General features: G+C 39.4%; 1 protein-coding gene across 2 annotated transcripts in view; it reads right to left on the bottom strand.

Annotated features, from left to right (window-relative positions):
- The window catches only part of LOC124150820 (p53 apoptosis effector related to PMP-22-like), a 33,667-nt gene that overhangs the window by 11,584 nt on the left and 5,527 nt on the right, over window positions 1-16,556 (bottom strand). The window contains exons 1-3 of one of the 2 annotated variants that reach the window (XM_046522897.2): window positions 8,246-8,354; window positions 2,200-2,371; window positions 1,446-1,583 (exon numbers count right to left, since the gene is read on the bottom strand). In XM_046522897.2, the coding sequence (XP_046378853.1) occupies window positions 1,446-1,583; window positions 2,200-2,371; window positions 8,246-8,287 (352 nt within the window). In that variant the 5' untranslated portion in view covers window positions 8,288-8,354. Of the gene's footprint in view, window positions 1-1,445; window positions 1,584-2,199; window positions 2,372-8,245; window positions 8,355-16,556 lie in introns of those variants that run through there. The other variant, XM_046522898.2, reaches the window with a different exon arrangement.

The following is a 16,556-nucleotide window of genomic DNA, read 5'->3' on the forward strand; positions in this document are numbered from 1 at the left end:
CAAGTATGGGTTACTGAAGACCAATTCTAACCCAGATCTTCAAGGGGACGAGTATGTGTTACTGAAGACCAATTCTAACCCAGATCTTCAAGGGGGACAAGTATGAGTTACTGAAGACCAATTCTAACCCAGATCTTCAAGGGGACAAGTATGTGTTACTGAAGACCAATTCTAACCCAGATCTTCAAGGGGACGAGTATGTGTTACTGAAGACCAATTCTAACCCAGATCTTCAAGGGGACAAGTATGTGTTACTGAAGACCAATTCTAACCCAGATCTTCAAGGGGGAGAAGTATGGGTTACTGAAGACCAATTCTAACCGAGATCTTCAATGGGGTCAAGTATGTGTTACTGAAGACCAATTCTAACCCAGATCTTCAAGGGGGACAAGTATGGGTTACTGAAGACCAATTCTAACCCAGATCTTCAAGGGGACGAGTATGTGTTACTGAAGACCAATTCTAACCCAGATCTTCAAGGGGGACAAGTATGAGTTACTGAAGACCAATTCTAACCCAGATCTTCAAGGGGACAAGTATGTGTTACTGAAGACCAATTCTAACCCAGATCTTCAAGGGGACGAGTATGTGTTACTGAAGACCAATTCTAACCCAGATCTTCAAGGGGACAAGTATGTGTTACTGAAGACCAATTCTAACCCAGATCTTCAAGGGGGAGAAGTATGGGTTACTGAAGACCAATTCTAACCGAGATCTTCAATGGGGTCAAGTATGTGTTACTGAAGACCAATTCTAACCCAGATCTTCAAGGGGGAGAAGTATGTGTTACTGAAGACCAATTCTAACCCAGATCTTCAAGGGGGACAAGTATGGGTTACTGAAGACCAATTCTAACCCTGATCTTCAATGGGGTCAAGTATGTGTTACTGAAGACCAATTCTAACAGAGATCTTCAAGGGGACAAGTATGTGTTACTGAAGACCAATTCTAACCCTGATCTTCAAAGGGAGAAGTATGTGTTACTGAAGACCAATTCTAACCCAGATCTTCATGGGGGACAAGCATGGGTTGCTGAAGACCTATTCTAACCCAGATCTTCAACGGGGGCAAGTATGGGTTACTGAAGACCAATTCTAACCCTGATCTTCAAGGGGGACAAGTATGGGTTACTGAAGACCAATTTCCAACCTGTATCATCAAAGGGGACAAGTATGGATTACTGAAGGCCAATTCTTACCCTGATCTTCAAGGGGGACAAGTATGGGTTACGGAAGACCAATTCTAACCCATATCTTCAACAAGGGCAAGTATGGGAGGTTACTGAAGACCAATTCTAACCCAGATCTTCAAGGGAGGCAAGTATGGGTTACTGAAGACCAATTCTAACCCAGATATTCAAGGGGAGCAAGTATGGGTTACTGAAGACCAATTCTAACCTAGAAATTCAAGGGGGACAAGTATGGGTTACTGATGACTCTCATTACCTCCAACAGCTGTCAACACTCCAGCAATGATGTACAGCACTCTTTTGTGTGTACACAGACCAAAAATGCCCAGGCCTAACGCTCCAACTGCTCCAAACACGGACAGAAGAGTCAAGGCTGCACAGGCCGACATCCAATCTGAAGCAGAAATCAGAGTTTTCATCAGGTGATACTGTTTAGTCATTCAAAATCGTTTTCATATTTCATTTGGGGCGGTCGTGTAGTCTAGTGGTCAAATCATTCGCTCGTCACGCCAAAGACCTGGGTTCCCATCCCGACATGGGTACAATGTGTGAAGCTGTGATATTTCTGGAATATTGCTAAAAGCGGCGTAAACCCAAACCCACTCACTCACATTTCATTTTAATTTTGCCTTATATAAAGTTGTTTTATGTCCTTTGACTACAAGGAAAATATCATTAGAAGTAAATTTGATCTCACCAAAAATCCAGTGATTAACATCATGAGCATTGATCTACGCAGTCAGGATAAGATGACATGCATCAACCAAGTCAGCGAGCCTGACCACCCGATCCTGTTAGTCACCTCTTACGACAAGCATAGTCACTTCGCTGAAGACCTATTCTTTCCCCGGATCTTCACGAGTCCTCTTACGATAAGCACGTGTTGCCGAAGTACTAACCCGGCTCTTCACAGGAACAATCCTCGTCCAAAGAGTAAAGGAGCATTGTACATCATTCCCAGCTTGACTTTGTAGACAATATTGAAGGCATAAACATAACAAATATCTCACCTTTCTTGACACAAGCCGTTAGGGATGAGGTAACATCATAGCACTCCTCCCACAGGCCCCAGGACCGCCAGCCATCCTTAACAGACACGAACTTGACATCCACCCAATCAGCTGCAGCCACACCAATGATGAGCAGCAGTAACGCGATCCCCGTGAAGATCACAGCTATCAACTGTCAGGGAACAAGAGGCTTCAATCAGTTGATGGCAACACTAGATCAGCTTATTAGCAGATGGGCACAAGCAGGTGATTATCTGCACCTGACACCACAAAGATGCATTACATCTATTGTTTTGGTGAGTCGTCATGGCCCACAGGCCTGATCAGGTTAGTAGCCAAGCATAGTCGCCTTTTACAGGAAGCATGGGTTGCTGAATCCCCGAATCTTCACGGGTCGAACTACAGTCAAGATTATCCTGATACAGTTAAGATCATCCTGAAACAGTTAAGATTATCCTGATACAGTTAAGATTATCCTGATACAGTTAAGATCATCCTGATACAGTTAAGATTATCATGATACAATTAAGATTATCCTGATACAGTTAAGATTATCCTGATACAGTTAAGATTATCCTGATACAGTTAAGATTATCCTGATACACATAAGATCATCCTGATACAGTTAAGATTATCCTGATACAGTTAAGATCATCCTGATACAGTTACGATCATCCTGATACAGTTAAGATTATCCTGATACAGTTAACATCATCCTGATACAAATAAAATCATACTGATACAGGTAAGATCATCCTGATATACTTAATTCCTGATACAGTTAAGATTATCCTGATACAGTTAAGATTATCCTGATACAGTTAAGATTATCCTGATACAGTTAAGATCATCCTGATACAGTTAAGATCATCCTGATACAGTTAAGATTATCCTGATACAATTAAGATTATCCTGATACAGTTAAGATTATCCTGATACAGTTAAGATTATCCTGATACAGTTAAGATCATCGTGATACAGTTAGGATCACACTGATACAGTTAAGATCATCCTGATATACTTAATTCCTGATACAGTTAAGATCATCCTGATACATTTAAGATCATTCTGATACAGTTAAGATTATCCTGATACAGTGACGATCATCCTGATACAGTTAAGATTATCCTGATACAGTTTAGATTACCCTGATACAGTTAAGATTACCCTGATACAGTTAACATCATCCTGATACAAATAAGATCATACTGATACAGGTAAGATCATCCTGATATACTTAATTCCTGATACAGTTAAGATCATCCTGATACAAGCAAGATCATCCTGATACAGTAAAGATTATCCTGATACAGGCAAGATCATCCTGATACAGTAAAGATTATCCTGATACAGTTAAGATCATCCTGATACAGTTAAGATTATCCTGATACAGTTTAGATTACCCTGATACAGTTAAGATTACCCTGATACAGTTAACATCATCCTGATACAAATAAGATCATACTGATACAGGTAAGATCATCCTTATATACCTCATTCCTGATACAGTTAAGATCATCCTGATACAGGCAAGATCATCCTGATACAGTAAAGATTATCCTGATACAGGCAAGATCATCCTGATACAGAAAAGATTATCCTGATACAGTTAAGATCATCCTGATACAGTTAAGATCATACTGATACAGTTAAGATTATCCTGATACAGTTAAGATTATACCGATACAGTTAAGATCATCCTGATACACTTAAGATCATCCTGATATACTTAATTCCTGATACAGTTAAGATCATCCTGATACAGGCAAGATCATCCTGATACAGTTAAGATCATCCTGATACAGTTAAGATCATACTGATACAGTTAAGATCACCCTGATATACTTAATTCCTGATACAGTTAAGATCATCCTGATACAGGCAAGATCATCCTGATACAGTAAAGATTATCCTGATACAGGCAAGATCATCCTGATACAGTAAAGATTATCCTGATACAGTTAAGATCATCCTGATACAGTTAAGATCATACTGATACAGTTAAGATCACCCTGATATACTTAATTCCTGATACAGTTAAGATCATCCTGATACAGTTAAGATTATCCTGATACATAAGAAGTTTGGCATGTTTGGTATAACACTGGTTTGAACAATATTTCATGTCATGTCATGTCTGCCTCACCAATGACACAACAGAGCTCCTTGAGGTGAGGTGAAACTTGGTTGAATGTAGCATTCAAGCTTACTGCACTTACATAGCAAATATGTGTTTGTGCTACAAATGTACTGGTGCAGATTCATGCAAGTTTTATAGTGCTAGCCTACTGAGATACCATGCCACAGTTAAATATTAACATGAATATCCCACTCAGAAACATTAGACTCCAAGCTGACCAGCTGATTTTATCCCCTTCATAAATGCCGAGCGCCAAACAGCGTAATAAGTAGTACCATATATTAACATCTTCGGGTATGACACAATAAAGGCAACAACCATCTGCTCTCACGGAGGCAGTCATTTCATCATGATGAATATTTCCTAATTAATCAGTAGCTCTGACACATATCCTGAACTGGGGGCACGGGTGGCCCAGTCGTCTAAGGCGCCGCGATTCGCTGTGCAGAGTTGCGTCCCTTAGGCACGCCAGAAACCTATGATTGTGGGTTCGAATCCCGGTTCGCCCCAATTATGTTTCTAGGTTTGTCAGCACCATACCCGTGCTCGTGGGTTTCACCGAAGTGGTAAACGTCTGAGACCTGCATCACTTCTGGCTTTCCTCCCACATTAAGCTGACACGCCGTGATATGACTGGAATACTGTTAAAAGCGGCGTTAAACTAAACTCACTCACTCACTCACATATCCTGAACCTCTATCCCATAGTTAAGTCACATTAGCCATGAAATGCAAGCATTTAGCTCTGTCACCATGGTCAAAAGAGCTATACAATCACTACATTCAGATACATAAGATACATGTATCTCCAACTTACAAATTTCAAACAAACTATTTTCCTTATCATCTGTAATCAGGGCCTCGTTTAGGAAAATATCCATATGCTAACAGGTATGTATGGTGCCGCCTTGTGTTCTCTCACTGAACAACTCACTGAGCTACCCATGCTTGCCAAAGGGGCGACTAACTTGATCGGGTGGTCAGGCTTGCTGACTTGGTTGATGCATGTGATCATATCTCAATTGCATGGATTGATGCTCATGATGTCAATCACTGGATTGTCCGGTCCAGACTCGATTACTTACAGACCGCGGTCATATAGCTGGAATATTGCTGAGTGCGACGTTAAACAACATACAAACAAACATCTCTCACTGAAGATAAAAAAAATCAATGAGTGAGTGAGTTAGAGTGAGTGAGTTAGAGTGAGTTAGAATTTAGAGTCACATCGGCAATATTTCAGCCATATCATGACTATTAAGGGTTAAACATATAAATACATAGGGACTTACATAAAAACCTGCCAACAAGGGACAGTAAAATAACTAGATTTATCACAGAAATTTATTTAAATCTAGTATATAATATAAAATCAATAGCCAGATCGCCAGCAACTGAAGGTAGATCACCATACTAGGGACCATGAGGACTTACAGTACCTTTGCTACCTGCATGGACCCTAGCAGGATTTACATCATCCCTTCAAACTTCATAAGAAAAGTCAAAAACATGAACTAACTTGGAGGGTCAGACCACGTATAGAACGGATAGGGGAGTCATTTCATTGTACCTTTCTGCACTGATTAACCAAAAGAATTTGTTTCCAAGCCAGTGCAAACTACAAAACAAAAAGGCATGGCTCGATTGAGCGAGTCCCAGGATACTCTGCTTTTACACATAACAGTGTTCAATGCCAGGTCTCCCAGTGTAGGCAACAGCTGTTGATATTCCTTCCATAACTGGCTCATTATGTCACAGTGTTTGTGAAATGTTTCACATAATTGCTGAATGTCTATGAGTAATACCATCAGGAATGCAAGGAGCCTAACATCCCCAGAGTTTGTTTAACAGTGTACAACACAGTAAATGAGACACTGTCTAAACACTGCCATAACCCTCATATCAACACTGCGCTCTGTGTTCACAATGAGTAATACATACCTTTCGATTAAAACCAGTCTACGGATATCTGCATTGGATATTTAAACCCAGTACACCAGTAGGTAATAATATAGATACCTTGAGCAACCTAAGCTTGTCGTAAGAAGAAACTAAACAGTGAGTGAGTGAGTTGAGATTTAAAGTCACATCAGCAATATTTCAGCCATATAGTGACTAAATCAAGTAATACAGTAATAATACATTCATATAGATATTAAAATCTGTCGACAAAGGACAGTAAAAGCACTAGACTATCACAGATATAGATTTAGAACTAGCAATTGTCACCATGAAAATGTGAAAATGAAAATTCTGAACAATACATTGTAAAAATGGGCTAGAGATCACCAGCAACCAAAGTTAGGACACCATACTAGGGACCATGGGGACTTACGGTACATCTGCTTCCTGCATGGTACCCAAACAGGATTTACACCATCCCTCTGGCTACTGGTGATTGTTAGACATTTGAAGCCAAAGTATTTAAAAAACAACAAGCATTCTACGATTAAAATCCAAGAAAATGAAACATACTTTGAAGAAAGGGGGACTTACGCACCCTCTCAGGGGGACAATTATTTTACGATACTTCAACCCCCTTTGAAGGTACAGCCACAAACAATCACAGTTATCGAATTATTCTGCCAAATTAAAATCAGAAACTAATCAGGCTGAATGGATCGGGTGGTCAGGTATGTTTGTTAATGTTTAACGCCACACTCAGCAATATTCCAGCTATGCAACGGCAGTCTGTAAATAATTGAGTCCGGACCAGACAAACTTGTGACTGACATCATGAGCATCAATCCACACAATTGGTATACAATGATATATATCAACTAAGTCAGCAAGCCTGACCACCCGATCCCGCTTGTCGCCTCTTATGACAAGCATAATCACCTATTTCTGCAAACATCGGTTGCTGAAGACCTATTCTATCCTGGGTCTTCACAGGTGGGGTTGATGACATGGTTGATGCATGTCATTATATCCCAACTGCTTGGATCGAAGCTCATGACGTCAATCACTTGATTGCTGGTCCAGACTTGATTACTTACAAACCACTGTAATGATGGTAACATAGTTAGAATACTGAACATGCTAAATGCAATCCGGTTGACATCATGAGCAACTGCGCTTCAATGACACATAATAAACCAAGTCACCGAGCCTGACCACCCAATCCATTCAGACGCCTCTTACAACAAGCATAGTTTGCAGGAGACCTATTCTAACCCTAAAATCCTATGGTTGGAGTGCCAGCTAGACCACACAAATCAGGGGCTGATGAAGGGGTAGAGAAAAAAGGGGAAACACTATTTATTAACCATTCTTAACTAAATTTTACCAAACCACATCAGCATATCATGGTAGACAATAAATTCACATACAAAACGCTATCACTATAATTTATAAGGACCGGGGGGGGGGGGGGGGGGGGGGGTATATATTATTGGGGTCCAGAGGACTCAAAAACTGTAACTGTTGGGGTTAAAAAATAGGGGGACCAAGCAAGAAAAGGAGGAGGGTCACAGATAAATGTTACAATGGCCTACAGTTCTCTATAAGGCAGTCAGTTAAAAATAGATATGGAGTTCCCCAACTGCAACAATTCTACAAGTTAGCTTGCACCAGAAGATTGTGAAGCATCCGACAATGTGTTGTATTTTTTATATGATTACCTCGTAAGCAGAGAAGATAATTATAAGTGTTACCAAATTATGAAATAGCATTCTTTACTAAATATGAATACAAATTTTCTGCATCCAAGTGGAATAATTGCCTTCCATATTTTTTTGGCATCCATTTTCAATTTTAATGCGTATAAGATGAAGGATTTTGCGGCCAGTATTCAGGCTACCAGTATCTACCAACATCCTTTGACCAGGTCAGGAAAGGTCAAACCATTGCATATTACTATCCCATCAGCCATAATAAACTCATATCACATCCAACTATCCCTCACCTTATATCCACATGTTTGTATCTGATGCATGTAAGTCATCATGGCAGCAGCAGCAGCAGTAGCAGCATCCCACTTCTACACACTGCGAGATGGAGGGATGTACTCTGTTGTGACACTGCCAAAACATTCCCCCCATCGGCATCAATTCATGTGTTAACCCTCCCACTCACAACTGTTTGGCATATTTACCCTTTAGCTGCTGCTGATCATCTAGACATTACCTCGACCTTAGTAAACGGTTCTCTCTGACTTTGTTTATCAAGTCAAATATAAGACATATCTTAGGCTTAATCTTTTGGGGACCACCAGGTAAGTCTCTTTTGAACTGAAGTGTTGAGAGGAAAAACTCACAGTTCTAGTGAGACATCAAACAGCTAAATGATGAAAAAGATCATAAGACTGTCAGCGTAACAACATGAAGAACATATGAAAAATATTTTTTGTTTGGGCCTAAAATATTTATCAAGGCGCAATGGACAAAATAAAACTGAATTAGAAGGTAAGAAATGACTTTTGACAATTGGTTTCTGTTGTGCTTTTTTACAGTTAGTTTTTGATTAGGTGAAGACAAAAAGTCATAAGATTTTATCACAACTATTTGTAAGAAATGGTGAACAATATGTATAATCATCTATATTTTACCAAAAAAATAAATTATCTTCATGATCTTTTGGTGTCTTGTCATGTTAAGACTTATTTGTTTTTCATTCATCAGTAACATACTGTACTTATCTGGAATTCTTTCCCGACTTAGTAACCTACATGATGGGAGTCTGTAAATGCTGGAGTCATCGAGCCTGACCACCCAATCCATGGGTTTTCTCTTGCTGGAGACCAATTCTTACAAAAATAGTGTGCCCTTAACCTGCACCATGACCGCCTCCGTGGTTGGGTGGATGTAGCATCTGCCCAGAAAGCGTAAGGTAGGTAGTTCAATCCCCGGCCGCGTCATACCAAAAGACATTGAAAGATGGTGCTTGTTGTTACCCTGCCTGGCGCTCTGCATTAAGGGGCTAAAACAAGGACTGGTCGGCTCGGAGTCAGTATACTGTGTCTAAGTGGGGTACTTATGTTAAACTGTGGCATGTGGGCTGGCACAAGCTGGCATCAGTCGGGACTTAGAGTAGAGTGAGTGAGTGAGTTTGGTTTTACGCCGCTTTTAGCAATATTCCAGCAATATCACGGCGGGGGACACCAGAAATGGGCTTCACACATTGTACCCATGTCAGGAATCGAACCCGGGTTTTCGGCATGACGAGCGAACGCTTTAACCACTAGGCTACCCGACCGCCCCTGACTTAGAGTAGAAGCACACACACACCAAGGCACACAGATGCACGTCACTATATAACGGCAATAATTTTGAATGTGACCTTAAACACCATTTGACCTCACCACTCCCACACTGTAGGGTAACATAGTGTTACATTGCCTTTATAAGTGCTAGACATTCCTTCCTTGTAAAGCCGTTTACTGAAGTATTATAATGATAATATGCATGTTCTGCAATAAATTGAGCTGATTACATGCAAACAAAGGCCATCATTTATAATTTATACCACTGACATTTCTCAACACAAATATTGCATGTATAGAGGGCTCCATTAACTGTCAGCTGCCGAATCTCTTCCAGCATCATCCTTCAACATGCAGGAATGAGATAATCAGTGTCTGTGACTCACTCTATCTTTGGAGCAATCAGAGGGGTAAAAAAGATTTTGTTTCTTTGTTGTTTAACTCCACACCAGAGCTCCAGATAAGCTTTTGGTGTGGTGGGTATTTTACCCATGCATTTTAAAATCATTGGGTATCAGTAATTCTATCTGGGTATTCAAATTTCTGTTACCCCCTAGTTTTTTCCACGTGGGTATTTAAGTTAAATATTTAAAAACACTATTCATTCGTCCCTCCAAACTGGTGTCGTGTGTGTTCGGGACCTTTATAGGACTCAAAAATACCACGATACTTCCACAAGAAAGTGTGATGGCAAATGGTCATGATGTAACTGTCACCGTGCAGTTTGGCAAGGTTGAAGGAATGCCCGTTTATAATTTCAAAATAAGTTGCTGATTTGCTAATCGAATACGCAGGGTTACTTCACAATATTTTGATGATACGCACAAGTTTTATTATTGTAGCGTATCTGTAATGTTCGGTGTGTATTTGATGCGCCTTGGATTTGATTTTACTGCGTATTTCTGCATTTCTGATGCGTATTTTACGCAGATACGCAGCTTATCTGGAGCTCTGCCACACTCAGAAATATTCCAGCTATATGATGGCGGTCTGTTAATAATTGAGTCTGGACCAGATAATCCAGTGATTGACATCATAAGCATCGATCCACGAGTAATTTCATGTGAAAAAGAGTCATGTTTAAACTTTATTAGAATCAGGTCTTTGAAAGGCATTTGGAAGTGATACACATACTTAGGAAGAGCATATATGGATGTCAACTTCTATATTATGAGGAACACAATGTTTTATTAGAATCGTTGTCGATTATCATCTCTGAGAATCTCTAATGCGGGATTTGCTTCAACATTTTCGTCAGGCAGAGACATACTTAGGTGAAAAATGTGGTCAAAGCTCCACAAAATCATAATATCATCATGTAAAACTGATTTCTGAAGTAGTGTCAGCATACATGCAATTAGTTCCCAGTTTGCCCAGCTCTCTAAGATCAATAAAAAAATGACTTGAGTGTGTTTTAAAAAACAACCAATAAGAGACCTTGTATCACTGGGTATTGGATATTTTAACACTATGAGAATTGAAAGCATGGCTCTGATTGGTCTTGCTATAGAATGCTTCATGTCACCTCCTCACAACAAAACATCATAACAGTTATAGGATTAACATGATCATGAAGATTAAAACTTTACCAATTTTTGTACTGTTACAGAAAAACTCAAAGATCCCAGCATGCAACTTCGGGCATCCCCTTAAATGGGATGCCAAGACATGGTAAGTGTCCCCCAAGTGGTATTCTGGATGCCTGGAGGGGTGTTGACACTCAGGGGCCTAACCATAATTTCGGCTGGTCAGCAACCAGAGGGCCAACATGTAAGTTGTCCCCCTTTTCAGACCAGGATGTTGCCTTTACAATCAATAAATAAACTGCCCCTGTGCTTTAAGGGTTAACAATAAGCTGGAATTCTAAACAGCTGGAATGCCTTGGAAGACACATGTATTTGATATCAGCTGTTTCTTGCCAGTGTTGAGGGATAAATGCTGAGCTAAGTTGAGCTTCCACAAGTAAACACAATTATTGACAGAGTGATTTCTTCAATAGCTAAGAGATTGAGGAGGATTTTCCCACTTTGAAGTTTGGGGCATGACCAAAACAACTGGTTCAGAACTCAATGACCTCGACCTTCATGCACTGAAGAACTTAGTCTTTCCCTCGACATACATCTGTCTAGACAATTAACATGATTAAGCTGCAATGAAGTGCATGACGCCATGATGGAAGCCTGATATATCATAACTTACGTATTATGCTCTTGACATGGTTGATAATCATTAATTATGATGGTAAATCTGCCACTTGATATTACGTTACTATGTTGAACACTTGCACTGTTGTAAGTCATTTTGAACGTGAGTAAGTCAAAACATTTAAGTATTATGTTTCTGGTCCTGGGCAATGTGTGTGTTATGTGTGTGTTATGTGTGTGTGTTATGTGTGTGTTATGTGTGAATTGTGTGTGTGTTTTGTATGTGTTGTGTGTTATGTGTGTGTTATGTGTGTGTGTGTTGTGTGAATTGTGTGTGTGTTTTGTATGTGTTGTGTGTTATGTGTGTGTGTGTTGTGTGTGTGTTATGTGTGAATTGTGTGTGTGTTTTGTATGTGTTGTGTGTTATGTGTGTGTGTGTTGTGTGTGTTATGTGTGAATTGTGTGTGTGTTTTGTATGTGTTGTGTGTTATGTGTGTGTGTGTTGTGTGTGTGTTATGTGTGAATTGTGTGTGTGTTTTGTATGTGTTGTGTGTTATGTGTGTGTGTTATGTGTGAATTGTGTGTGTGTTTTGTATGTGTTGTGTGTTATGTGTGTGTGTGTTGTGTGTGTTTAGGAACGCTGAGAAAAGTGCATTCTATAATACCGGTGATGATGTATTTCCGCCCATATGAAGATTATTAATTTCATTCAAATCAAAACTGTTTAGAATTGGTAAGGTTCCAACAATTCAAGAAGCACATGCTTTGCTAATTTGCAGATTTTATGTTGCATTTTAAATACTTTTACTTCAAATAGTGTATAGCACAACCGTGGTGATTAAATTAATTAGCGTCAAGCACTTCAACGAGTAAATATGTTACGTCTGCACTGGACCATGGAAATAATTGATTTCGAAAACAGATCCTGGGATGGCTAAGGGATGCAACTCTGTACAACAAAAAGTGGCACGCTAGACCACCCTTCCCTAATGGCTGACGGATGTAAACAGGACTTATGAGAAACTGATCTGATATGTCTGTACCCGCAAGCAAGTTATTCAACATATGGCTGACAAACCAAATAACATAGCTAGGGTAGGTCACTCTGTACCACATCAGAGTTTCTGAAACATTTACTGAAAAAATCATTAAAATATGTGTGTGATTTAAGAAGGGCAAGGTGAAATGGGGCTTAACATCACATTCAAGATTATTTCACTCATACAGCATGCATAGTGATATGCAGAGCTACTGATAAGCTGCGTATTTGCGTAAAATACCCCCCAAAACTATTCAAAACCCAATTACTTTCAATTAACTTGTGTACAGAAACGCATGCATTAAATGAAAAACTCAAATGTTTAAAAACAGCACAACGGATCTAATTTCCAATTATGAGCTAATTTATTTTACGAGTCAAGCCTATAATTAGAACCTTTATATACATCTAAAACATTATTTCTCTTCTTTTTAAAACTCAAAATGTTTATTCATTTTGGGGGAAAAAACAATAGAGTGATGAATAGATGAGTGAAGAAATATTGGTTACACAATGGCAAATGTAATAACCCAATTAAAATAGAAACCTTTGAGTAAAAACTCAATTGCTCAAAAAATTATCTGGAGCTCTGGACATGTAAGCATATATATGTGTGTGGCTGCTTGTACTGGTCTGGACAAATGCTGTTTTTTCGTGCTAGCTCACTGAGATACCATACTGCAATTTTACATGGATATCCCACTCAGACACATTACACTGACTCCGAGGCAACCAGTCTAGCATCTATCATTATTATTTTTCTGTATGATGGTGCCAGGGGATTAAACCACCGACCTTCCACTCTCCATGATGTAAGAGTGTCCGCTAGCCTATAACAAATCCTAGATTCCACCCTTTCCATTTCAAGCTTACTTTGCTGTGCTAAAATATGAGAGGACTATCACACATATCAATTGTCCAATCACAACAGGTTTTACAAAATCAACATCCATGTTCCGAAAATGTGGTCTTTGCAATGACCACAGCCATCGGCTGTCGATTTTTGCACTGCAGTTATTCCAAATAATAAGCGTAGACAAATATTTTCGAAGTTGTTCAGAGTTTTCAACCACCTTGACCAAGTACTTTTATTTATTATATACTTTAGTGTGAAAGACTGTGTTTTCTGATGTCGAGAAAAGGGATATTTTCACTGCAGTGAACATAACACTTTGACAGAGCTATTTTGATACAAGATTTAAACCCCCCCCCCCCCCCCTAAAATTGCCCCCCTTTATCGTAAGTGTCTAGCCCGTACACAAACTGTTTATGTCCTTTTAATGTTAGTTCAATATTGACAAGGCAAAATTGTGAAGTTAATATCACTTCTTGCTGTTTGTTATTCTCTCGAAAAATTTCTCATTTAACCCGTCAATCAAGACTGTTCGTTTCACAAAGCACCATTTTCGTTACTTGACCAGCGTGTATTCCTTCGCTTCCAACGGCGGCCTCCTGGTTTTCAAGAATATTTTTTACAAAGTTGTTGTATATAATAATATCTAAATTTTGTGACCATAAATATTTTTTTAAACTTTTGTTTATATATCACTGATATATATTGTTTAAGATTTTGCAAACACTAAACTACTTTTTAAGTCGCAAACACAAGGAGTGGTGAACCGTCCCTGTGTGTTGGAAGGGAGAATTTACGTTTCAAGGTTTTACATTTTTAATGAAATAATTTAACTTTCCGGTAGACAACTGCACAGAAAGTATCTAATGAATAGGATATTCCATATGTCTCGTGAAACATCATGTTTCTCTCATCTTGTGATGGGTGAAAAGGTGATCTTTTCATTCATGGCTACGCCACTCATGAAAATATCAAATAACTTTCCTCCACATCACTCGATGACAGAAACATGATATTTCAATCGACACATGAAATATCCTCGATATATCTGCATGCAAACTTTACAACAGAGTAGTCTTTGTGAGCACATTCAAAATAAGAACACCTATCTGATTGGATATCACGTTTTTATGACATTAGGGACACAAGGGGACTCATGTTCCACACAGGGTGGCGCCAAGATCAATTGGTTCACACAAAATTTGGCCTAAAATTCAATGTCCCCTTTTGTAGTGGCCGAGAAATTATTTTCTTTCAGTTTCACCTTCCAGATTAGATCTGCTAATAATGAACGAAAAACAAACTCATAGGTCACAGCATCACAGAAGTGCAACTGTGAAACGATACTGAAAGACAAGTGATTCTTTCTTTGTTAGAATAAAGATTCCTATAAATATTATTTGCCATTTCTTTTCATTTCATCTAACCATGCTAACTCTAAAACAGAGTCTGCCAAATATTTTTGCCAAAAGTCTTCTCTTTTTTTATTTTCAGGTCTTTTTGTTGGTTGGTCTCATAAACCAACCACAAAATAATTTGTGGCCGTACAATAAAAGAGGCCAGATGTAAGGGTGATGTAATTTGTAATATAATGATGGGACTAGGGCTGGGAAAAGGAGCTTGGGTACTCGGGTCGGGTGGGTCCTGAGTAGGACCCGGTTACCCACAGGACTACCCGGACCAATGGTCTAGTAGATAGAGTGTCTACCCTGACGCATGACAATAACAATAAAATTCCATGGTTACACAAGTACAAGTCGTTAATGTTTGCATTTCTTTCTGACTATGCACACATTCCTTCTGACTTTTATATGTTTGAGTAAAAACAAAGCTTCAGTCAACTTCAGTGTATGCACGATCAGATCATTTTATACTATATCTAAACACTTTTTGCCAAGGCTCCGGTAAAACAATCCCCAATTAAACATTTTGTACCTACTCTTGAGACCTACAGTGGGTACCCGGGTAGGGTCGGGTAATAGGGGGTCGGGTACCCGGGTAGGGTCGGGTAACAGGGGGTTGGGTACCCGGGTAGTAAATTTGGACTCGTCCCAGCCCTAAATGGAACTACTATGACAATTGGGTATATATCAAACCATCTGAACCAGTTCCCAGTGAGCATCTGTACTTTAATTAGGCTACAGTCCATGTCAGACAGATCTAGGGCACAGGAGAGAGGTAAAAGATACTGCTTGGCACTGCTGTACCGAAGATGCACATATGTTCCTCAGGCTGTATAACTCCCTGATGTACAGTTGCACATGGTGTAAATCCCAAGTTATTTGGAAGGAAGAGCCTTTATTGATATGGCGAGGCTGCCAAGGTGATGCCGAGAAATGATGCTGATGGATGGCAACAATCACAGCTGATGCACAGCAGCTGTCTAAGGGAGATCATTCCTTCCACAGGGTTCCTATCTCCTCTATCCATCAGCTGGATTTCATGTTGTATAGTTCCAGTCTAGTTTATTCATCATATTCTGGTTTTGAAATAATGGAGAAATCATGGGAATCTTGATTCAAGAAGTAGAATCAACAGATGCAAGTGATTTCTCGGACTTAAACCGTGTTACGGTTGTTGTATAATGTCTTAATAATTTTGAAGGGCGGTCGGGTAGCCTAGTGGTTAAGGCGTTCGCTCGTCACACCGCAGACCCGGGTTCGATTCCCGACATGGGTATAATGTGTTAAGTCCATTTCTGGTGTCCCCCACTGCGAGTTTGCTGGAGTTTTGCAAAAAGCGGCGTAAAACCATACTCACTAATAATCTTGAATTATGACCTAGTCAGTTTTACTTGTTTTAAATGCATGTTCAGAATTGCCTGTGAATTCCTGGTTCAAAATCAACAGCAACCCCAAAAGCGTGATGTCATCATAATGGTTTAATATACTCCAAACAAAATTTGAGGGTCACCGATTATTTCATATTACTATGGATAATCTGTCATGTAATGACAGATAAACTATAGTAATATGAAAG

The sequence above is a fragment of the Haliotis rufescens genome, unplaced genomic scaffold, assembly GCF_023055435.1.
Source record: "Haliotis rufescens isolate VD_foot unplaced genomic scaffold, xgHalRufe1.0.p SCAF_21, whole genome shotgun sequence".
Taxonomy (NCBI): domain Eukaryota; kingdom Metazoa; phylum Mollusca; class Gastropoda; order Lepetellida; family Haliotidae; genus Haliotis; species Haliotis rufescens.